Here is a 24,838-nt window from a genome sequence, read left to right on the forward strand (position 1 = left end):
GGTAAACATTTAAAGAATAAACCCATTTCGTCAGTATTAAAAACATCCTTACCTCATATTCTTCCAAAATCTTCTTTAAGGTATTGTTCCTCCAACTGTTGCAATCTTCTTCGCTTACATTAACACTTTCTCCACAAATAACCTTTTCCACAATTCTGTGGCACTTCTTAAATTTATCTAGCCACCCAGTGCTCACATTAAATTCTGTATGTCCAAGGGACTGTGCAAATTTCAGAGCTTGTTGCTTAATTATTGGACCCGATATTGTAATATTCTTTTCACACATCATTTGCACCCATTTTAGAACAACTTTATCAACATCTTTGTATATACACAACTTAATTCGCTTCTTGTCTGCTCCTCCTTCAATTGCATTTAAAACTGATTCTCAATTTTTTAAAATAGTAGATACACTGCTTGCAGATATGCCATATTTCTCCGCAACATCTTTTTTCTTAAAACCCTGGTCAATATCATAACAATCTTTGCTTTATCATTAATACTTAAACACTTTCTCTTCGACATTGTTTTCGCAATTGTAAAAATTACTGGACTGCAGCTCTTGCCGATACATACACTGCAAACTTCGTTGCGCTGGCCATTAGTGAATTGTTAGTACAGGTACTGCCTACTCAATGATGTTCACTTGCCAATTCAACAGTATCACTCCTTTTGAAGAAATATACGACTTTGTGAATTTCTTTTACTCCGCTTTCATTCATATATACACAAAAGAAAATTTATGATTAACGTATGCTGTATGCTACTTTTCAGAGAAAAAAAAAAAAAAAAAAAAAAAAAAAACAAGAGCATATAGCCTATATGATTGATGACGAATGAAATAAAAAAAAAATAAAAAAAATTCATGAAAACCATCTATTGGGAGTCCAGTTAGATGAGAAAAGACATATGATATAATGATTGACATGAAGGTCACGTGGTGCAATTGAGGTGAGAAACGAATGTCACTCAGTAGGCGTTACTAAAAACTGACTATGGTAGCATTCTATGTGTTGCCGCCGCAGCATGCTAAAGGTTTACCGCAGCGAATTTCGTTTTCCCCTGAGCCAACATCAATTTACAAATCTACCCTATTTATTGTAAAGTTTATGATCACTTTTATTTAAGAAAACCCATTTGGTTTAATAACTGTAACAAAAATGAAACAAAGACGTTCCTATTGGCCAAAAGTGTTCACTAAAAGGATGATTATTTAATTCCAGATGCTAATGCACAATTTCGGAAGGAAGGAGGCAGTATATTTGAATGGCTGTTTAGCAGTAAATGCTTGAAAATCTTCAAAAATGCTTTTACTAATTTTTTTAAAAATTCGTTATAGAGAGACTAACACTTCGTTATATGGGGTTAATTTTACATGTAATTTCGTTTCAAGGTGCAATGTTTCACGAAAAAATTCGTAATATAGAGAAGTTCCACTGTATATATAACTAAATTGAAATTCAACTAAAAAAAAATAAATAAAACAAAGCAAAGAAAAAAGCAAATTAAGCATAATAATCAAAGCAATAGTGGGGAAGAGAACAGGGTAACAAGACTAAGTAATGAAATTAAATTTCATTATTTTTATTTTTTTATCTTTGATTTAGATTCTTTAAATTATTCTGGAGAGTTTCTGCTACAATATTTTTAGTCTTGTTATCCTTTTCTCTTCCCTCCTTGTTGATTTGATTATTATGTTTAATTTGCTTTTTTCACGCTATTATTTTGCCATGCTACTGGAACGTGTTCAATTTATTATTATTATTTTTTTTTTGGTTGAATTTCACTTTAGTTATATTACAGGCATCATGTAGAGGAATATGCATTTTGCTGCCTCTGATGTTTGCTTTATACCTTTTTTATTTTTCTTCATTAACTGATTTCAACTTTTGTTCATTATTCAAATTATACGTGTGTATATATATATATATATATATATACAGGGTGTTTCAGTTAAACGTTTCAGAACTTCTAAGAGGGGTAGAGTACATCCTGACAACTCGAAATCATATAGCAATGTGGGGTCGGAAATGCTTTCCTGAAGCGGTGTACACAGAAGCACCAAAAAGAAAAGAGACCGTAAGTGAGAAATCGTTTTAATAATACATGAAAAGAAGCAAAAGGTACATGGATTAAAGTAAGTGTTCGAAGTTTCTTCCACGGGCTACAATGCACGCCTCACATCTCTGACGCATGGACATCCGAACATTCTGGAATACTCCAGGCGAATTTCGAATTTCTTCGGCAGCTACTGCGATTCTTGCAACCAGCTCCTCAGCATTGTCAACAGGGGTGTCATAAACTAGCGATTTCATATGACCGTGAAAATTCCTTCACAAGGGAAGGAATTTTCAACACGCATAACGACCATATCTGGGCGGTCGAGAACCCGCATGCAATACGACGTCGTGCAGCACAGATTCGATTTTCGGTCAATGTATGGGCCGGTATTATGGGAGATCACCTCATCGGACCTTACCTGTTACCGTGTCGTCTAACCGGACCTATCTACTTGATCTTTCTGCAGCAAGTATTGCCACAACTTTTGAGAGATGAACAGATTTCTGCATCGACGCAACAGACAATGTGGTTCCAACACGATAGAGCCCCTGCCCATTATAGCGGAGATGTTCGTAACTACCTGGATGTCACATTTGGTCAACAGTGGATCGGACGTGGTGGTCCCGTGCTTTGGCCTGTTCGGTCACCCGACCTATCATGTCTTGATTTTTATTTCTGGGGTCATATGAAATCGCTAGTTTATGACACCCCTGTTGACAATGCTGAGGAGCTGTTTGCAAGAATCGCAGTAGCTGCCGAAGAAATTCGAAATTCGCCTGGAGTATTCCAGAATGTTCGGATGTCCATGCATCGGAGATGTGAGGCGTGCATTGTAGCCCGTGGAAGAAACTTCGAACACACTTACTTTAATCCATGTACCTTTTGCTTCTTTTCATGTATTATTAAAACGATTTCTCACTTACGGTCTCTTTTCTTTTTGGTGCTTCTGTGTACAACACCGCTTCAGGAAAGCATTTCCGACCCCACATTGCTATATGATTTCGAGTTGTCAGGATGTACCCTACCCCTCTTAGAAGTTCTGAAACGTTTAACTGAAACACCCTGTATATTACGAAATAATGGAATGAATGTAAAAGGTATATCAGATCAGATTAATGCCATCAATTATAGATTAAACATTACATCAATCTGTAATATAATTACTACTGTAAGAGTGTAACTGGTACCAAATAGGTATTCAAAATGTGTTAAAACTTTAGCATAAAAGTACTAGGTGGGCCATTGGGCCAAAAGAACATAAAGACTAAGATAGCATATGCTGGCTTGCTTCGTTATACCTTAGAAATAAACATATAATTAGCAATAAAATAAAAATATAAAATAAAATTATTGTGTAGCTAATTATTGATAATTGTATACATTGAATGGCATTTCTTCGAGGGCTAACACCACTCAATATGTCCCATCAATTCCTAGCAAGGCTATCTGTTTCAGATTTTTATCTGCCCTTTTAACTAGGCCCAAATAATAAATATTAAGGCAATCTATATTTAAATTTAACAGCAAACAGGCAAGTTAACAGCTAGCCTGATAGATAGCTTTGAAACAAATAATACAGAAAATGAGTACCAACCATAATTTTCACTTGAGTTGTCGTGTTTATTTAAGTTTATACACGTGTAAAAGAAAGCTTATGCTGACATAAGGAGAAAGGAGGTAAGAATAAGTAAAGTAATAGTACCTCAATTTCCCTTGAATTATTCTTGAGGTATAAAAATTTAGAGTTAGAAAGTAAAAAGCAAAGAAAATAGCTTCTAATAATGGTACTTAGGATATACAGACCAATTATACAGGGTGTCTCAAAAATATTGGTACAAATGTTTAGGGGAGGTAGGTAACATCTAAAGGAATGTGTATCGCATAGGAACCCATAACCGGAAACGTCATCCTAAGTCGGTACATGGCACTGTTCATCAGTTCACGAGAAAGAAAATTTCTGGTTTACTCATTCAAGCCGTAGTCGCCGCACAAAGAGCATGCATCGATATATGAACTGCGAGCTGGCAGACATGCACCTAGTGTATGGATTAGCAGAGAGCAATGGATGAGCCGCTCAACGAATTTATGGAGAACGCTTCACAGACATACATGTATCGGACCACCGTTTGTTTGTGCGTGTGCATCAAAATTTGTGCAATTATGGGTCATTTAGAGGTAACGGGAGTAGTGCGGGCAGACCACGTTTGACGCGAACTCCTGCCATGGAAGAAAGTGTGTTGAATGCTGTCCAGAATAATCCTACTACCAGCACACGTGCCGTTGCCTCTGCCTTAGGAGTGTCTCGTTGCAGTGTACAGCATGTCTGGCACGATGATTCCTTACACCCCTTTCATCTCCAAAGGGTTCAGTTACTGCTCCCCCAAGATCATCCTGCACGTGTGGCTTTTGCACAGTGGTTTTCCAAGAAAGTGCTCAACAAGACTTGAATTTTCCAGCCTATGTTTTGTTCACGGATGAGGCTTATTTCACTCTGGAAGGCTTATTCAATCAGCACAATGCTCATGTGTGGGCTTACAACAACCCACACGGTGTGTGCCCCCATGCGGCACAACATCGCTTCGCAATAAATGTGTGGGCAGGTATGGTCGGTGACTGCTTAGTCGGCCCATACCTGTTACCATCCCGCATGAACTCCGCTAAATATCGGATCTTTCTTGAACAAGTTCTACCAGGGTTACTTGATGATGCTCCAGCAAATGTGAGACACAACATTTGGTTTCAGCATGACGGGGCACCTGCCCATTATGGAAAGTGTGTTTGTGACCATTTGAACAGGTGTTTTGGGCGTCGATGGATTGGCTGTGGTGGACCCATTGCCTGGCCCCCACATGCTGACCTGATTTATCGAGCCTTGATTTCTTTCTATGGGGCCCTCAAATCTATTGTGTATGAATCACCTGTGGAGACAGAAATGGATCTCGTGGCGAGACAGACTCATCTGCGCTGCTGCTACTGTCAAAGAAACTCCAGGTGTGTTCGACCGTGTCCGCCAATCCATGCTGCGTCAGTGTCATGCATGCATCGCGTCTCATGGTGGAACCTTCGAGCATCTGTTGTAACATCATGAAATGCATCCATCTCGTACTCCATTGTTAATATTATGTCAAATAAATATGTGCCACTAAATTACTGTCTTGTGTCATTTCTGCTTCTTGTGCCTCTGCTACTACTTTCCTGTGATGTTTCCGGTTATGGGTTCCTATGCGATTCACATTCCTTTAGATGTTACCTACCTCCCCAAAAGTTTGTACCAATATTTTTGAGACAACCTGTATATGTTAAAAATATTCATGACATTATTTTTGGCCTGAAGCATAGTAAGCTTAGAGCCTTCCTGAAAATAAGTATTACATATAGCTATAATAACATACACTTAAATATTTTCTGAATGATATCTTTAAATTTAAATTAGGTAATATGTCTAAGGTCACCAAGGAATATCTCATTTTTAAATTCTGAAACTAAATATTGGATAACATTCATATGGATCAAATTATCAACAAATTTAAATATGTCCTACCAATTATTAACTCCTAGTACTCGCTTTAGCTACAATAAACCAACAGGACTAACAGTTTTCAATTATAAGCAGGTGGCCTGTAACCTAACCTAGTGAAAAGTGATATTGAGGCAGAATGTTTTTCCCATCTGCCTCAATATCAAACATATGCACCATAGTGGATAAGCATCATTAACACATCATTACTGGAGATTTGAGTATTGGAGATTTCTCATGCAGAATTATGCAACATCTTATGGATTCAAATTTAGGCCATGTACAAAAAGTAGATTATATATAATTAATAAACAAATACACAATGACCTAATACAATTTTTCTTAAAAATGGCATACAAATATAACACACCACTGGAAGCTTTCCACATGTGGATTACTCTCACTAATGAAGCTATAGAAAAACATATATGCTTTATGCTAAACAAAACACAACCTACTAAGATTTTAATATGTCCATAATCAAACAGCAATTAAAGGATGTGCAAAATAAATTCATAATAACAACTATAGGTAAAGCAGCCAACAATTATAGCATTATATGTAAAAAGTTCTTACAGTATATAGCAAGTACATACACATTATTAAATGAGCTCAATAATAGCACTACTTACAAAATTGAAATGTCTAACACTAGCACTATCATTAAGCAATTACTGGCCATGCATAAAAAGCTAAAATGAAGTAATCCAACCACCAAATTTCCTTATGTGCATATACCCTTAGGTATATGTACATAAGGAAATTTGGAACTTATTCCACAAATCCCCGATAGGATTCAGATTTATCACATCATGTAGGAACAGCTATGCCAAGCTCCCACATAAAAAAATAGAAACTATACTCAATATAATCTTAAGTAATATAGATGTATCTAGAATTATTCTTAATAACACCCCAATCTTAGATTGTTTAAATGACAACACCAATTCTATAGAACATAAGTACATTTGATTTTAAAAACTTATTTACAAGTATTTCCCATAACAACTTAAAATCAGTATTTAGTAATTATTATAAAGAGTACTAAAACATATTACCATGCAAAGAGTATTATTGGGACTGCTTAATTAACTTATGTTTATTCAATAGCTACATATTTAATGGAGATAGTATTATACACAGCAATGGGTTCCTACAGCTCATGCCTAGTTGCCAACCTTTATTTACATGCTTCTTGCTAAGCTTTACATACGATCTACCTTTATTTACATTATTTTGAAAGAAAATTTAATAAAAACTTAATACTTTACCACTACATAGATGATCTAAAAGTCATAAATGAACCCAACTTTCTTAAAGATACACTCAAGCACTATCCACAAGCTAGAATGTACTAATAAGTATAGTACCAATACAGTTACCTTTCCAGATATAGATATTTACAAAGAAGATAAAATATTATACACTAAAGTATATGACAAACACAAAGATTTTAGTTTTAAATCCTTTAACACTAACACACTGGCATTCTAATATTTCAAAGAAAATTCACAGGAATATGATTGTTTTACAAAGCTTTAGTTTTGGTTTTGGTAGTTGTTGGCGCATCGGCTTCTGTGGCCATAGTGCACCTCCCAAGGTTTTTGCAGTACTTTGATCCAAGCCCGAGGCGAGAATCGAACCCGCGACCTTTGGGTTGCCAGGCAGGCACTTTACCCACCTGGCTAGCCCGGTCGGCTTTACAAAGCTTTAGATTGATAAAAATTTGTAATAATGCTAATATCATAGAATCGCTTAGAGATTTAAGATCTAAGTTTATTAATAACGATTTTCCATCCAATTTTATCACAAAACATCTTCATAAAACTATTTTTATTTCTATTAATAAATGGCACAATAATATAAATCCAAGTTATATCATAGCTAAAGTATGTTCTAAATAAATATTTCAGTCCTATTAGCTGTCACAGTACATGATGATTCTCTTCTTCTGGTTCACAAAGTTTTCTATTACAGTTCTATAGTAGCTATTTAAAATCACATTTTTTATACTGAGGACTTGTACATATGTATATAGTAGGCACTGCCTTGAGAGCATGTCACATATAGCTTACACTCATTGAAAAAGTTGTACCTATATTTGTTCTTAAGGCAGGAATTAATTTCACCTTTCAATTAGGTTAAAGAGTATTTCATTTTTACCTTGTAATATATTTTTTAAAGATATTTCATTTCTACCTTGTAATATATTTTTTAAAGGTATTTCATTTCTACCTTGTAGTATATTTTTTAAAGGTATTTCATTTCATTTGATATTTTTACTAGTCATTCTAAATTTGAGAACCAACTATTTATTTTCATAGGGTTTTATCTGAATTAAATTCTAAATTAAAGAGTGCCATTTACTATAATTCAGGTGACACTACTGCATTTGGTTTTATAAGTTAATAATTATTTATTTATTTAGTTTGTCTTGCAGTTACCTGACCTGAGAGGGTGCTACTGTCACCCTTTGTTTTATAATAGGTACATGTGCCTAAAATTCATTATTTTATTCTTACAATGTACAGGAATAGGGTGGTGTAATATACAGGGTGGTAATACTTACTATATACAGGAATAGGTTGGGTTGGTAAGCTGCAAATTCCTATTTATTCTTTTGTTTTAATTGGTTACTTTTAATTGAATATTTCAGTACTGAAGGTTTGAAATTTATTATTATATTAGATAGGTTGAATTATTTTAATTATTATAAAATTCTTACAAATGGTAATTTTTATTTAAATATTTTGTTTATTTCCATATTTCCTTAATACAATCTTCAAGTTGTTATTCTATATTTCTTTATCATAATCCATTCTTGTCCATCACATTACTTCCATTAACTCCTTATAGTTATATCAGAATCCCTTACTAAAAGGTCAGGCAGTTACGCTCCCAGTATATCCTAAGTACCATTATTAGAAGCTATTTTCTTTGCTTTTCACTTTTTACTTTCTAACTTTAAATTTTTATACCTCAAAATCTATTAGAGTAATTCAAGGGAAATTGAGGTACTATTACTTTACTTATTCTTACCTCCTTATGTCAGCATAAGCTTTCTTTTACACATGTATAAACTTAAATAAACAACACAACTCAAGTGAAAATTATGGTTGGCACTCATTTTCTGTATTATTTGTTTCAAAGTTATCTGTCGGGCTAGCTGTTATCTTTCTTGCCTGTTTGCTGTTAAATTTAAATATAGATTACCTTAATGTTTATTATTTGGACCTAGTTAAACAGGAATATAACAATCTGAAACAGACAGCCTTGCTAAGTATTGATGGGATATATTGAATGGAGTTAAAGTGCCTCAAAGAAGTGCCATACAATGTATCCAATTATCAATAATTAGCTACACAATCATTATTTTATTTTATATTTTTATTTTATTGCTAATTATATGTTTATTTCTAGGGTACAGCGAAACAAACCAGCATAGGCTATCTTAGTCTTTATACGTTCTTTTGACCCAATAAGCAGGGTACCTTACTCATTGCAGTGGCTCCTACAGTTTTGGCTGCCGACCCTCTGAAGAAGAAGTTAAAGCCCTAGAACCCACTCCTTTAGGTACCATCATTATTATCATTATTATTTTTATGTTAATCTAATTTAATTTCAGGTTATCTCTTTTACCTTGCTGGCATTCTTAATTTCTTCCATGGTAATTACAATTGACAGTTCAGCACCCCTACCCAATACACTGAAAATAAACATTTGTCTATATTTCATTACGGTTGCTGGGTATCTCTACTATAACCAGTAGTGCCCTGGATCCATAATCCAGTTTAATAATTATAATTTAATACTTTTTCTTACTTGCTTGGTTGTTCAGTAATGTAATTATATCCTATTATTTTTTATCAATATTATATATATATATATATATATATATATATATATATATATAATATTGCAAGACTGTAAATTGTACCTTATGATAAAACTTTAGCATGAAACACATTTTAACACTCTTACTTTTACATACCATAATTTCATAATAGAATAAATAGATACACAGTGGATTCTGGTTATTTGGGCCACCGGTTAATCGGGGCAGCCGTTTATTTGGGGAAAATCTTAAAAAACAGAAACCAATCGAGAAAATAGCCAGGGTTTACTTCGCTTAATTGGAATAGCATGCTGTTTAATAGGGGCAGGAGACTGAAGCACTGGACCCTACGATTGTCTCTGACGGTACCACGTGGTTCGGTCGAAATTCTGGAGGTCACGACTATAAAACAATAAAAACAATTAGCAGTCACCTGTTTATTGGGCTTTTCTGTTAGTGAAATCTATCATAAACGAATAGTAAACTCGATCTTTCTGAATTTGCGATAATACCGACAGCTGGAATTCTGTGGGTTATTATGGTGAAATGTGTTTACACTTACATGAAATCTTCAATCATATAAAAAAATTAATTTTCAGATCTTCTCTTCATTTCTATTTTTAAAGCTTTGTAACTCGTTACTCCGTTCTCACTTGTGCGTATTGTGTTACTTGCAATTTGTGTGTGCCATGTTCTTTGTTATTGATTGCTTATCTTTTTACTGTTTTAAATTTTAACCCCCACCCACCAATGTCAGTGAACAGAAATGTCAACTAGCTAGTATGTACATATTCCAGTACGTATTAATTATCCGATTATCATGTATATTCTTCCGATTTTCACATATCATTTAATTCTTTAATTGGTAAGGTAATAAAGGGTAAATTTGTGCTTAATATATCTTTGCTTTTATTGCCTGTGGATAACATTCCTCCTATTTTCGCTAATTAGAATCGCTGTTTAATAGAATTAAAATTCAACTCACAAACGTGATCACAATGACCGGTGCTTACTGCACATCGTGTAGTGAACGGTACTTTACTATGTTGAGTTCGTCGCAATGTGATTTGCTTGTACAGTGAACCAATTGTAAACGGGGGAGCGTACATTGTATTTTTAACTATTTACATGAAACTTCGGATAATTGGGGCAGCCGCTTAATCGGGTCAAAATGCAGTAGTCCCGATGTGTCCCAAATAACCGGAATGAACTGTGTATATATATATATATATATATATATATATATTTTTTTTTTTAATCTAATTATCATAGTGCAATAAGTCTGATATGGTTTAAAAAGTGAGTGAGAGAGAATTAGATTCAATCAACCCTACAGAAGGCACATTGTTGAAACTAGTTCACCATGGTCTATTAAATTAAAATATCTATTAAAATTACGTTGGTCTGAAATGTAACATGCCTCTGGTCTTCAGCTTTGATTTTTTAATTGGAAAAGTAGAACCATAAAAATCTGTAAATATTCCATGTTAATGTAAATATTACCATATAATACAAGAACATACCACGCAAGTGAGAATGGAGTAACGAGTTACAAAGCTTTAAAAATAGGAATGAAGAGAAGATCTGAAAATTAATTTTTTTATATGATTGAAGATTTCATGGAAGCTTTTGCTACACCAGCAAAAATAAATCCAGCAGGCCTTGAATTTCCCCAAAATTGTTAACCTCAACTACTCCCCATGGAGGCAACTTATTACTATGATTAATATCTCATTTGCTAAAGAAAACTTCCTTCCTTCCTACGAGCTTTAAAAACTAGATCCTACGATCTAGTCTTTAACCATATTCCCGTCCATTGGGGCATGTTCCAGCCCCAACTGGGTTCAGCAAGTTAATTCTATAATTTTTACTCTAATTACAGAGCTGAAACTCGCTATAGTTGGAGCCAGAACTGTTTTCTTGAATTTTCCCACTTAAATTTTCAAAACCTTCTATTGAATTTCATGCAAATGACAAAAATGTGACATCAAGTATGCATTTTTTTAAGCCTTTTCAATTAATTTTTTTACCCCCGCCCTAACCAGCCTAGAGCTTATGAAATCTGACACTTGATTCGTTTCTTGGTGAAAAGCGCACGAATTTCTTTTTACAGAGAGTAGCAGTTCCGATAAACAACTCCACCTGAATACGAGCGAAGCGTGGGAAGTAATATCATGTGACCTAGTCACCTGTACAGCTACATCGAGACGGGAAGGGAGAAGTGTAAATAAACAAAAGACGAACGGGAGCTACTGTGAGTTGACATAAGAAGCAATAAAGCGATACAGTAGCAATAACAGTTTATGGAAGGTGAACAGATCGTATATCCCATCTTCAACGTGTATTGCTCCTACGAACAGAAGATCAAGGAAATTCATCTGTTGGAAACGGGAAAAACTGGTGTAAAACTGATAACACTGCAATGCGCATTTGATAAAAAAAAAAAAAAAAGTTTGCTTTATTGTAATTGTTTTTAGTAAACAATATCGGAACAGCAGTTTCCTGGATTTGATCTTCCAACCAAATTTCGAGAAAATATTTCTATTTATAGCTGCGTTATAAACTTCGAAAACTGGTGCATCAAAAGAAAAAAAGAAAAAAATCATCCGCTATGAATTTCTTTCTTTCTTGAAATGTGTATTTTTCACATAACTGCAATATTTCTAACAATACAAAGCTAACAGATTACAACTAACGGCTGCTCAAAAAGTATTGTTAGAAGATATTTGCTTGTTACGCTTTGATGTCATCGCAAAGAGAGAAATTCTGTTTTAGTTCAGAAGCCGAATAAATTCACTATCCACGGTCATAAAGCTGTTCTGAGCTGCAATAAACAGATAAACACCACTGACAAATAGACTTACTCCCCATCACTTTTGTTTTACTGTGGTTTTTGGCAGATGAGTTGGTGACTGCTAAATGCAGTGCGGTTTCTTGTATTCTCTCTCTCTCTCTCTCTCTCTCTCTCTCTCTATTTCGGGATCTCTGACCGTGTGGTCATCACGGAATATAAAGAGAAAATTTGTTTATCGGAATGCTGCCCACCAATTATCAACTCTTTTACAGACCTTCTAATGTATGTTGTGTTCAAATAATCCACTTTGCGAAATTCGAAAGTGCTACATCAATTAGGAGCAAAAACGGTTTCCCTCAACATAATGAATTACTTTATAGGTATAATAATGATTTTACTGACTGGAAGAAAGTGTCCACAATAAAACAACTGTACAAGGCGAAAACATGCGGTCACTCAAAGGATAAGCAATACAGCAATGTTTGAAATTTATAATGCAGTTCACTAGCTAATATTTCCAGAGGAATTATTCTGGATTTTTTATCAAATGAGCGCCAGACCAAAATCAGACTAATTAGTACTTCCACATCCTAGGATGAACTGACTAATTAGAACTCCAGCATCTGTGATGAAACGTCGTGCACACTGATATCATTTGCTACAGCAATAATGTAAAGAAACGAAGCAAAATATTGTAACAGAGCTATAAAGCAAAATAATGTTAGAAAGTAAAAATGCAAAATATTGTTCTCTAAAACAATTGCAGTTTCGCCATCCTAGGATGAAGCTGACTTAGAGCTGCAATGCTATTTTTTTTTATTATTTTTATTTATTATTATTTTTTTTGTGTGTGTTTTTGTATGGGCGGCTCCTAGAACAAAAGTTCATCTCCGCCTCTTTGCTCTGTTCAGTTTTTAAGCACTGTCAAGGTAAGGCCAGTGTGTGTTGTGTCGTGAGAAAAAAAAAAAAATCATCCTGCTTAGGAATATCCCATGTTGGATGAAGACAGATGAAAAGGAAGGCGAGAGAGAGAGAGAGAGAGAGAGAGAGAGAAGTTTTTCATCCCACACAGGAGAAAGTGACAGGAAAGAAAAACTGTGTTTGTGAGCTTATGTGTGTGTTCTGTATTGTGATGTTGTGTTTTGGCATTTTGGCTACCTGGAAGCAGTGATCACCTGGATGACTGCCTCCAGGTACTCCTTCCTAGCAGGAGGGCAAAGTCTTCCCTACTATCTGCACGCCCTCCTCCCTGGGGAACGAGTTTCCCCAGGGAGGAGAGAAAAACTTGTATAAGATGAAGAGAGGGAAGGAGAAAAGAGAAGAACTATCCCGGCCCAGGAAAGCCCCAATCCAGGATCGACTGCTAGAACAACACAAGAAAAAAAAAAATTTTTTTTTAAATAATAAAATAAATAAATAATAATAATAAATTAAAAAAAATAATAATAATAAATAAAATAAATAAAAGTTAGCTCTCTGGAGGAACTTTGACAATCTCTTGGCCTTCTCCCCACCAAAAGGGTATTTTTTATTTCTCTCTCTCTCTCTCTCTCTCTCTCTCTCTCTCTCTCTCTCTCTCTCTCTCCCTCCAGGATCGGACTAGAAAGGGTGGACTCCCTCCCCTAAGGAGTTTTTTTCCCCTCAAGTGAAAGAAGGGAATTGGAAATTTCATGAAGATGAACCTTGTTTTTCTTCATTCGGTGAATGGCTACTCTGTCAGCGCAAGAGAAGTGAAATTACATTTGCAGCTCAGAATGGAATTCAAACATTGAAACACATGACATTTTATGGTGAATTTTTCGGGCATTGTGTGATAATGAAAATTCAATTTTTCTCTGGAAATTTTTTGATGGTATCAAATGCATATCAAGGAAATATTGAAGTATTCAATAACAATTACTTACACTTTCCCAATACCTCACTACGAGTAACGGATTGTTCTCACAATCTGTTACTAGCTGTGCATTTTTTTTTTTTTTTTTTTCGTTTGTACACCAGGTGAGATGCAAGTGAAGTTCCTTCGATATCAGTTTTCAAAGTTTATAACGCAGCTATGAATAGAAATATTTTCTTGAAATTTCGTAAGAAAATCAAATATACATCCATGAAACTTCTGTTCCGATTTAGTCCTCTAGAAACAATTACAATAAAGCGAACTTTTTTTTTTTTTTATGAAATGCGGATTGTGGTGATCAGTTTTACGAGTTTTTTTCTTTCCGTTTCCAGTATAGCTTCCAGTAGATGAATTTCCTTGATTTTTTGTTAGTAGATATTTTAGTTTTTCAAAACCAATTCGTTGCAATTCTTTCGTACAACAATTACAAAAAGCAATAAAGCAACTGTTGTGAGTGAGCCATGCAAATTAGTGTTTGCAAGTAATGATGCTCAACTGTTTGTTTTCCACGAAAGTTGTTTACAGTTTCATTTTCTCCTTGGATCACCTTGGTAACGCTAATGACGTAAGCTTGACCAGTCAATTATCTCTCTGCATGCGTTGATTCGTTTTAGCCAGAGGCACCGAGCTGACGCGCGAATTTTTGAACTAATGCTGTAACGCGTTTTATTTTCAAAGCTTGGATCTTGTTTTGCTGACATCAAAATTTAATAAATTGAAATGTGATCGTACATTTTTGCTGTTTTAGAGTGAATTAATAGTTTTTGCTGAGCGCTAAAAATAGGAAATCAAAGAATATACTTCTGTTTATATATATTGAGAGTTTCAATTTTCTAAATTGAGTAGAAATTATGGAAATTATTAGTTTTCTTCAGGGGGAGCAACTTTCGAGTTAGGGTTAAAAATTAGACAAAAACAGAGCGGACTTAGACCGGGTTAAAGCTCTTTACCTTTTGTTTGAATTTATGTGGCCTGATCACAGTATTAAACTGCACCTTAATACTGAAAGAATTTCATCTTCAATCATTTTATCATTCCCCTCTCAGAGCCTGTTAAACCACATTCAATTCCTTAAATAATAAGCTAGCTAGTAATCAAGCTCTACGGTCCACATATTCAAAGTCTCTCCTTATGGGCACTCTTTCACCAATCTCAGAGGCACACTGCCCATTTTTAACCTTTAAGGAAATCAATGCCATTTAAGTTTCCCCCAGTATTCCAAGTGCATTCTCACTCTTGCCTTGTATAATGATATCACAAACTATCTCTATGGGAATTGCTCAATAAATCAACAGATGCCATGCCTTCCTTGCCACCTGTACTCTATATTTAATATTAACTTTTTTTTAAAAATTATATTTATAATACTGTACAGTTTTCAGATATAACTGCATAACCAAGGATGAGTCGCACTCTACACTCACAGAGTTGTGGAATACAATCATAGAATAATCACAGAACCTGTCCATCCAGCTGCTGTTCAGATGTAAGTCAAAGGTCGACATTCCAATGCACCACAAGGAGATACAAAAAGGAACACTCAGATAACGGTAATTCATCCCTTAGAGTATTTTAATCATGAGAAAAGAGATGTGATGTCCCAGCAGGGCCGAGAAGACAGAAGCCCAGTAGGATAAGTAGTATTAAAACAATTTTACACAAGAAACTGAATGCTATTAAAACAGTTATCTTCAAAATAAAAAAACAGTTTATTCTGACCAGCAGCTCAAATGCTGTGCATGCATGCATGCATATGTGTGTGTGTGTGTGTGTGTGTGTGTGTGAGAGAGAGAGGAGAGAGAGAGAGAGAGAGAGAGAAGTTCAAATAAGGTAAAAATACAGCCAGCAGGGGTGGCCTGGAGAATTCAATATAAAAATTACTACTCTGGAACAAGAAATATAAAAATGTTGGTGAATAAATAATAAAATTTAATGATTATCGTATATACTTATTGTACATGATTATCATACATACTTTCTGGATCACATTCAAAATAGAACAGAGATGCATAGTTTTAGCTCATATTTATCTTTGTGGTGATGTATTAAACATGTATTTATCCCATAAGTTGTGTGGGAGGGGGCTGACATCCACATACTATCCCCAGCCCAAATATGACCTGCAGACAGCTTCTATTCATTCAAATATTATGTATAATTTTTGTGTAATGTGATTAACAATCTGTTAGTTAAATTCAACCTGTGACTGATTTTTATAAATTGCTGCAATATACAAAAAGTTGCATGTCCCTTTCTTAAAATAACAATAGTGCTACTTTGTGATACATGGAGCATCATTCATCATTATTCATCATCAAAATTGTTTCATTCCCTTGAAACAATTTTGTAAATGACACATAAGAATAATTACTACATATTGAAAAAAATAAATTTTTTAAAATTAGAGTGATAAATGATTATAAAAGGTACACAAACAACATAACTTGCCATTCTTGAGTTTAACCTAAATATTTAGGACAACATAGCTTTCATTTATCTAATTATATAAAACTACCTTTGTCAGTTTTCTTCTGGTGTTATACTCCTTATGAAGTCCAAGGGACAATATTAAGAATGAAAAATATTCTAATAATATTTCTTTACATGGACTTTCTTTGGAAGGACTATTTTGGTTATCCATAATTTGATGCATGACTTTCAACAAAACTTCTGATGTAAATAATGACATCCAAACATAGTTAGAGGAATGTTTGCGAACAGTAGTATCCTGGTTCAGAGGACACCACAATAACCGATTTTCAAGAAAAGCTGGCAAAATATGCTGTAAAGAGAAAAGAATAGAGATACAAGATAAGCATATACATTTATTAAAATTATGTTTGCTATTAAAAGAATGGTGTAAATACAAACATTCATGAAATACCCAATAAGCTTCTGAGCACTTTTAAGTTGAAATGAAGACTTATTATATTGTTAAGAACTGCTGGTTAGGATGGCAAATTAAACAAAAACATTAATCATGGAACTACTATCCTGATAGTTCATCTCTAAAATTTGGGTAGCAGTGGAATAATGTGAGATAGTTTTTTTTTTTTCAAGCATAGAATGGAATATTCTCATTCTACTCAAGAAAATCTTCATTATATGAGAAAAATATATATGTTCACTAGCACTACACTCAACAGCCTTCAGGAGAAGCACAATTTTCCACGCTCAGCATTATGCCTTATGACTGAACAATATATTTACTTTTTGGATATCCAGAGGTAATTCTAAGGAAATCTCTTAAATTCAATCATCCCAGCACCAAATTTTTTAGAAAAACAAAGAGGAAGAGGTTTCTTATATGTAAAAATTATGGCAAAATACACTTTAATAAATCATAGCCAACCTACACTGAAAAAGGAAATGGAATACTTACATTCATGGCATTCAGTTCACTTGACATCAGGGCCCAATCAGTAATAGAAGGCATTAGGCATTTTGCTATATGACATAATGCATTATCTAATAAGTAATTCTGATCAGCAATAAGAGAATTTTTACCAACAGTTTCCAGAAGTTGACTGGTGGACTCTAACAGTTTTTCTTTCCTGAAAATGTGTAATAATAACAGCAGCAATAAAGAAGTTGATAGTAATTTTCATAATAATAATAAAAAAAAAAAAAAAAATAGAAATATGTCAACAGTTGTCATGTAGAAAACAAACAACTTTAGCCAAAAGCAAAGGTTTCAGAGATTTTTTTTTTTTTTTTTTTTTTTGATTCCAGTAGTAACTGGCATTAACTAAACACTCGCCTAGAAAATCAACAAGAACACCTCTGTCACCTGAAACTCACTTTGTTTGTTAAGGGCACATGATTAAATTTTTTTGGAAGTGAACACGTCTATATTCTGTTCTAACATAGAATGAAGACATGTTCAACTCCAAAAAAAAAAAAAATTCGTTCCTGCTCATTCCATGTTTTAACATGAAATGAAGAGAAATAGATGGTTTTGAGAGCCTGCTTTTGGGAGTGAAGTGCTGGACCCATTCTCATCAGTGGTTACAATGCCATCATAACTTCTGATAGGATGGGTATTTTTTGAATGTGATCACAATGCACTACTATTGTACCTGAATTACCGCTGAATAATTCATGTGATTTGGGAATAGGCCTCCAGTTGCTCTTAACAAAATGTGTCTTTTCCCTCTAAGTGTACAAACATGTTAATTATGGATTTATTTATTTTATTTCTTTAGCATGTGCACACTCAAAGTACTCCTTTCTTAATGTTTATGAGGTAATTATTATTAATCTCATATAATTCAATGTCTAAATTCTTTTCAGTTTTGAACAATGATAAAATAATACTTTGCTGCATTATTTTAGAACACAAGAGCTATAATGCTGTAATGCTACCATTATAAATATCACTCAAATAAATCATATATTGCTTTTCCATTAGGTCAAATTAGCCCAATTAGTTTGGGTTAATTTTTCTGTGACCATTTTGTATTTATTTATTTTATTTTTGGCTATGCTATATAAGCTTGCATCATTTGCCAATACTAATAACTAAATCTCATGCTTCCAATAAATACATTCAATAAAGAGTTTGTAATGGTCTGCATTTTTTTGAACTCCAGTTTCTGTCCCAAATAATTTTATATTAAGTCACCTAATTCTGACCTAAGTGAAATTCTGAAAATGGTTGCTCACTTAATCAATTGAACGAAGTTCATATATCTAAAGAAATTTTTTTAGGTTACTGTCAAATTCATTATAGGATTTTTCTGTTACTAATAATGACATGCTTCAAGTTTAGCAGTAAAAAGTGGCTGGTTTTTATGTTTTTGATATGATGCACTTTTTATATTCACAATCTTTATTGGCAGGTTTATTTACAGATACACTCAAGTCATAAAGTTGCCCATAAAAAAGCTAAGTCACCTCAAATGCTCTCTGATTTTTAACTTATTTTAATTTTCTCACTTATTAAAATTCTTAGAAATCTTTTGAAAGTTTCCATTTTCCATTTTTTTCCCTACAAGCTACTTTTAATTCACTATGTTATTCTGTCTTGCTCAACTAACTTATGTATTCTAAAAATATTTTTTGACTAAATGTCTAAGAGTATGAAAAGGTTGTTTATGCATGAGTAATGCACTTCCATCATTTCTACTAGCCAGGTAGTATGCATGCATAATTTAATTATATCTCATATTCAAAAAATAGCAAGGGCTTAATTTTTCAGTACTCACCTTGATCGATCTGCAATTGTTATGGTTTGAATGGCAAGAGGTGACTAGCTTTAAGGTGATTGGTTCTTAAATTATGATGGAAACGGGATTAAAATATGCGCAAGGAAGTAGAAGTGCACTAACTCCATCCTTGGTTGTCATTAAATTGGAATCTCTAAATAGTGGATAAGCCAAAAGTCATAACGAAGGACTTTCGTTAAAAAACGTCTTCAGTTGGCAAGTTAAATGAAAAGGGAATGCATACTGTATTTAAGAAGAATTTTGTAATCCCATGATGCACTTTGTTACTTGCGGGAATCTCAGATTGGTGAGATTCCAAACCGGAGAAAGACTGAAGGGAAGTTTCGCATTTATAATATTTAGATCGGAGTGGTGACGAAACCATTCTATAATGAGGGCTTCGAATTGTAAAATTTTGTAACTGTTTTTTAATTTTAATATGGTAATAGCTGAGTCAACTAAGGGAGTATGGTTGTTGGAGTGGGCATGTAAAGTAAGTTCAGTGCTAGATTGTCCAGTTCTGAAGCTATTGTAGTGGTAGTATGCTCTGGTATTGGATGACTGGGTTGAACCGAATTTGGTTGTGGTACTACCAATGTAACAGGTGTTACAATTGTGTTGACATTTTATTAAATAAATAATATTAATCATTTCGCTTGTTGGATATTTATGTGTTTCTTTATATTTATTGAAAAGTGATCCGAGTTTTTTATAAGTGGAAAAAATAAGAGTGATGTCTGTACCTGCAAATATTTGCCGAAATTGTCCTGCAAGATTTCTATGATAAGGAAGGACAAGACATGTTTTACTATTTTTGATCTGTTTTATGGGGTTATTGATATTATTTTTTTGCGATAGAAATGGTATGTTGGATTAATTTTGGAGGGTAATTTCTGGCTATGAATTTTTTTTGTGAGATACTGTAACTCATTGGATAGGTCGTCTTGTGAGGTGCTGAATTTAATGGCATTGTAGATTTGGTTATAGAGAATGGATTTTTTTATGTTGAAAGGGTGGTGTGATATGAAATGTAGGAATTTCCATGTGTGGGTATGTTTTCTATAGATCTTAGTACCTAACCTGTTTTATATATGGTGAGATTGAGAAAATTAATTTGTTTATTGGTTTCTATTTCGAGTGTGTATTTAAGTCTGTCGCAAATTGAATTGAATTTTGTAAAAAGATTATCAATTATAGTTTTGTTTCCTATTAAAAGTACATCATTGGCGTACCGCATGTATAACTTTATCTCGGAAGGGTAAGGGTGTAGGATTTTATTTTCAACTGTGGCTAAGTAAATTTCGGAAAGGGGAGCAGAGATGCCTAAGCCCATGGCTAACCCAAATATTTGTTGGAAGATCTGATTGTGAAATCTGAAATGCCTGGCATCTAATAGTAGAGAGGTGAGTTCTAAAATATTGTTTATAGAAAGGGAGGTGCGATTAATGAGACTATTGTCGGAAGTTAAATATCCACGAAGGGCTTGTAAGGTGAAAGGTATATGTACATTGGTGTATAGTGAAACGACATCAACCGATGCTAGAATATCATCGTCAGCAATTATGGTGGTTTTAATTTTCTCAAAGGCTTGGTTGGTATTACTGATTTTAAATTTGGAAAACCCGGTGAGTGAAGATATGATTTTTACTAGAAATGAGGATAGGTTTGCGAAGGCGGATTTACAAAAAGAAATAATTGGTCTTAAGGGGTGGCCCGGTTTATGTAGTTTGGTAATTCCAAACATATGGGGGAGAACATTGCTTCGTATACCAATCTGCTGTAAGGTATGTAGGGTGATTTCTTTATTAGACCGGAGTTTTCTAAGGATAATGTCAAGCTTGTTTTTTAATTTGGATATATTATAGGAATTATTAATTATATAGGTGTCTTGGTCTGCTAGAATTTGTTCCATTTTTTTCTATATAAGTGGCTTTATCTAAAATTACTATGGTATCTCCTTTGTCTGGTTTTTGGATAATAATGTCAGGGATTTTACTTAGTTTATGAATATCATTCAGTTGTTTCGATATATTAGATTGGGAGGGGAGTTTTGAGTTAATAATAGTGTTAGTCTGATGTAAAATGCGGCATTTGTCAGGGTGATGTTCGAGTTTTGTTTGAAGTTCAATAATACTTTCTTTTATGGGATATTGATGGCTTTTTATCGCAAAGTTGAATCCATGCTCTAAACTTGCATGTTTCTCTTAAGTTTAAATTTTAAATAATGTATCTGGTGTTGCAGCTGTTGATATTCATAAACTAAGTAAAATTGATCCTGTCAATACCTCATTATTGACAGGATCAATTAATAAATATCCTTTGTTTATATTTCTATTTGTGATACTAGTCGTTAATGTAACATACCATCGCAAAAAATGGTTAGAAATGTGAAATTCCTAAGTAATGCACTTTCTTTGAACACCAGAGTGTGTGTGTGTGTGTGTGTGTGTGTGTGTGTGTGTGTGTGTGTGTGTGTAATGACATTAAAAAATAAAATAGATAAATAAGAAAATAAATAAACATGAAGTAGTCATTAGAGACAGTAAAATACAAATCCTCCACATGATACCCAATATATTACTGAAATTACGTATTGAAAAATTAATACAAATGCCCGTAGTATGGCAAAACCCGAGAGTGAAAATTTAACATAAACCTAACAATTAATTGTAATTGGGAGGGTAGAGAAGGGGTAACAAGACAAACTGTAGCCGAAAGCTTCCAAATAATTTAGAATATAATTTAAATCCAATTCAAATAAATCCATTTTAAAATTAGAACCAATTATATAACAATTTAGTGGCACCCCTCTAGTAAGGTACCAGTTCCGAGAAACGTGAAATATCACCAAAAGAGACTAATCAAACTACTAAAACAAAATAAAATAAAAATAGACTGACCAGTATACCCCATATTGACAAAGGACCACGAGGACAATAATGGCCATGGAATCACTGCATTTCAATCACTAGACAAATCGTCGCATAGGCGAACCGATCAAAGGACCTATTCACCCCTCCTTCCTCTGATCGAGCCACAAATGCAGAGGATTTGCATAGCGGTGGTCCTTATGCAGCAAAAAAAAAAAAAAAGCAACAGAACAGACTAGCACTCCAGAGCAAAGCCACACCACAGACATACTGAAAGCTTAACCAACTAATATAGATACAGAAAATAGAAAATATATTGGTCTCATGATCCTCTGTCGATATGGGGCATAATGGTCAGTCTATTTTTATTTTATTTTGTTTTAGTAGTTTGATTAGTCTCTTTTGGTGATATTTCACATTTCTCTGAACTGTTACCTTACTAGGGGGTGCTGCTAAATTGTTATACAATTGGTTCTAATTTTAAACTTCAAAATGGATTTATTTGAATTGGATTTAAATTATATTCTAAATTATTTGGAGGCTTTCAGCTACAGTTTCCGTCTTGTTACCCTTCTCTACCCTCCCAATTACGATTCATTGTTAGGTTTATGTTAAATTTTCGCTCTACAGTTTTGCCATACTACGGGCATTTGTATTAATTTTTCGATATGTAATTTCAGTAATATATATATATATATATATAAATAATAATAATTATGAATAATAAAATTAAAATTAAGTAGAGAAAATGGATTTGAATTTGAATAGCGATAAAATGAATTATCGATAATATGAATTATGGATCAGGGACACTGCAAGAGCAAAGGTACCCTACAACCATAATGTATATATAAAATTATTTTTAAAGTTATGTGTAGAATGTAGTAGGTATAAATCTATAATATAACTAATGCTAATAATGAAAATACCATGTACCCTGGGAGCGATAGGCGCCTCCGTAGCCAGGTGGGAAGGAGCAGCAGTGCGTAGCACACGCTTCTTGATTAGACCGGGGTTTGAGCCCGTCACCACCAAATACGGAGCATGCGGTAAGGTCAGGGAATGACCACCGCACCGGAGCAATATGGCCTTAGTTGCTAATGCTCCTAAAAACCAAATAACAACAACAACAACAACTGGGAGCGATATATGTTGATTAAAGGGGGAAGAACAGAAAAGAAAAATGTAACGTTATAAACAAAGTGCGAATTTTGAAAAAATTTAAATTTTGAAAAGAACGACCAAGGTAGAAATAGCATTGCAGTATCTTTCATAATTTCTGTGTCTTCTTCAGAGGTCATCCACCCAAATTATGAAAAAGAACAGCAATACTCTTACTTCTGTTTCTGACATGTTCTGTATGTCAAAAAACACGTGGTAAAAACTAAAATAATTTAGAATATAAATTTTGAATAAATAAATAAAATACAAGTTAAGCAAAAATATTATGCCAAAAGTATAACATGCAGAACATGGATGACCTTACAGAAGTAAGTGGCCCACCAAAAAGGTGAAGACAAAGGAAGGTAGTGTCCGAATGACAAGAACTTACCGCTACTGGACGGGTTGACAGAAAAGACAGTGCCGGAGGCTAACCCGTGTATATATGCGAAGAAACGCTAGCGGCTCCTAGCGTTAGACGAATTTTGGTGTCTGTATATTATGTAATTTACGTAAGTGGTGGAGCTACGCTAGGTTAAAGTTAAGTACATGATGCTCAAACCCCGGGATAGCAAAGAAATAAGAGTCAGAAACAGAAGTAAGAGTATTGCTGTTCTTTTTCATAATTTGGGTGGATGACCTCTGAAGAAGACACAGAAATTATGAAAGATACTGCAATGCTATTTCTACCTTGGTCGTTCTTTTCAAAATTTACATTTTTTCAAAATTCGCACTTTGTTTATAACGTTACATTTTTCTTTTCCGTTCTTCCCCCTTTAATCAACATATATCGCTCCCAGGGTACACGGTATTTTCATTATTAGCATTAGTTATATTATAGATTTATACCTACTACATTCTACACATAACTTTAAAAATAATTTTATATCTATATATATATATATATATATATATAGGGATCTGCAAACTTTTGATTTTTGAAGGGGTCTGTAGATCTGAGTAGATACCTTCAGTTTGGGAACCACTGCTCTAAGGTGATAACACCACGAGTTTTGCCCCTAAAGGTAAGTGACAAGAATGACTTGTGCATTCCTTCCCAAATCTATTTGGATTAATGTATGACAGATTAAATTCTAGAATTCTAAACTTTTACTGCTTCAAACTTCTAGCTATTCTGACGCAAAGGTAAGTGAAATTTGAAGTTCGACTAGTCTGTACTGTTACTCAAAGAATGAACTGTGAAAAAGCATTCACAATGCAGCTGATGAATGTGTTTGATTTAGTTTAATGTGTTTAACAATTGTCAGAATTTAATACAATCTTCCCCTAAATTAAATTTAAGTAATTTACCTATATCTTAAATGTAGCTTGGCTTAACTGTAAACCATAACCTTCATTCAACTATAACATACTTAATATAAGTAACACCTTTTTTCTTCAATATGGATGTAAACTCTGGAATTTACAATGATGGAAATTTTTGTATTAGCATTAGTATAATCAAGATTCTTTACTTATCTGAATAATTTGAAATCTCA

At 33.9% G+C, this 24,838-nt stretch overlaps 1 protein-coding gene across 1 annotated transcript in view; it reads right to left on the bottom strand.

Moving 5' to 3' along the window:
• The window catches only part of Ltn1 (E3 ubiquitin-protein ligase listerin), a 264,614-nt gene that overhangs the window by 90,371 nt on the left and 149,405 nt on the right, over positions 1-24,838 (bottom strand). Inside the window, exons 15-16 of the mRNA XM_090378100.1 lie at positions 17,484-17,655; positions 16,617-16,883 (exon numbers count right to left, since the gene is read on the bottom strand). Of these exons, the coding sequence (XP_090234226.1) occupies positions 16,617-16,883; positions 17,484-17,655 (439 nt within the window). The remainder of the gene's footprint in view (positions 1-16,616; positions 16,884-17,483; positions 17,656-24,838) is intronic.

This window comes from Mastigoproctus giganteus, chromosome 7 (genome assembly GCF_048544385.1).
Source record: "Mastigoproctus giganteus isolate SK-2022 chromosome 7, ASM4854438v1, whole genome shotgun sequence".
NCBI classification, from domain to species: Eukaryota; Metazoa; Arthropoda; class Arachnida; order Uropygi; family Thelyphonidae; genus Mastigoproctus; species Mastigoproctus giganteus.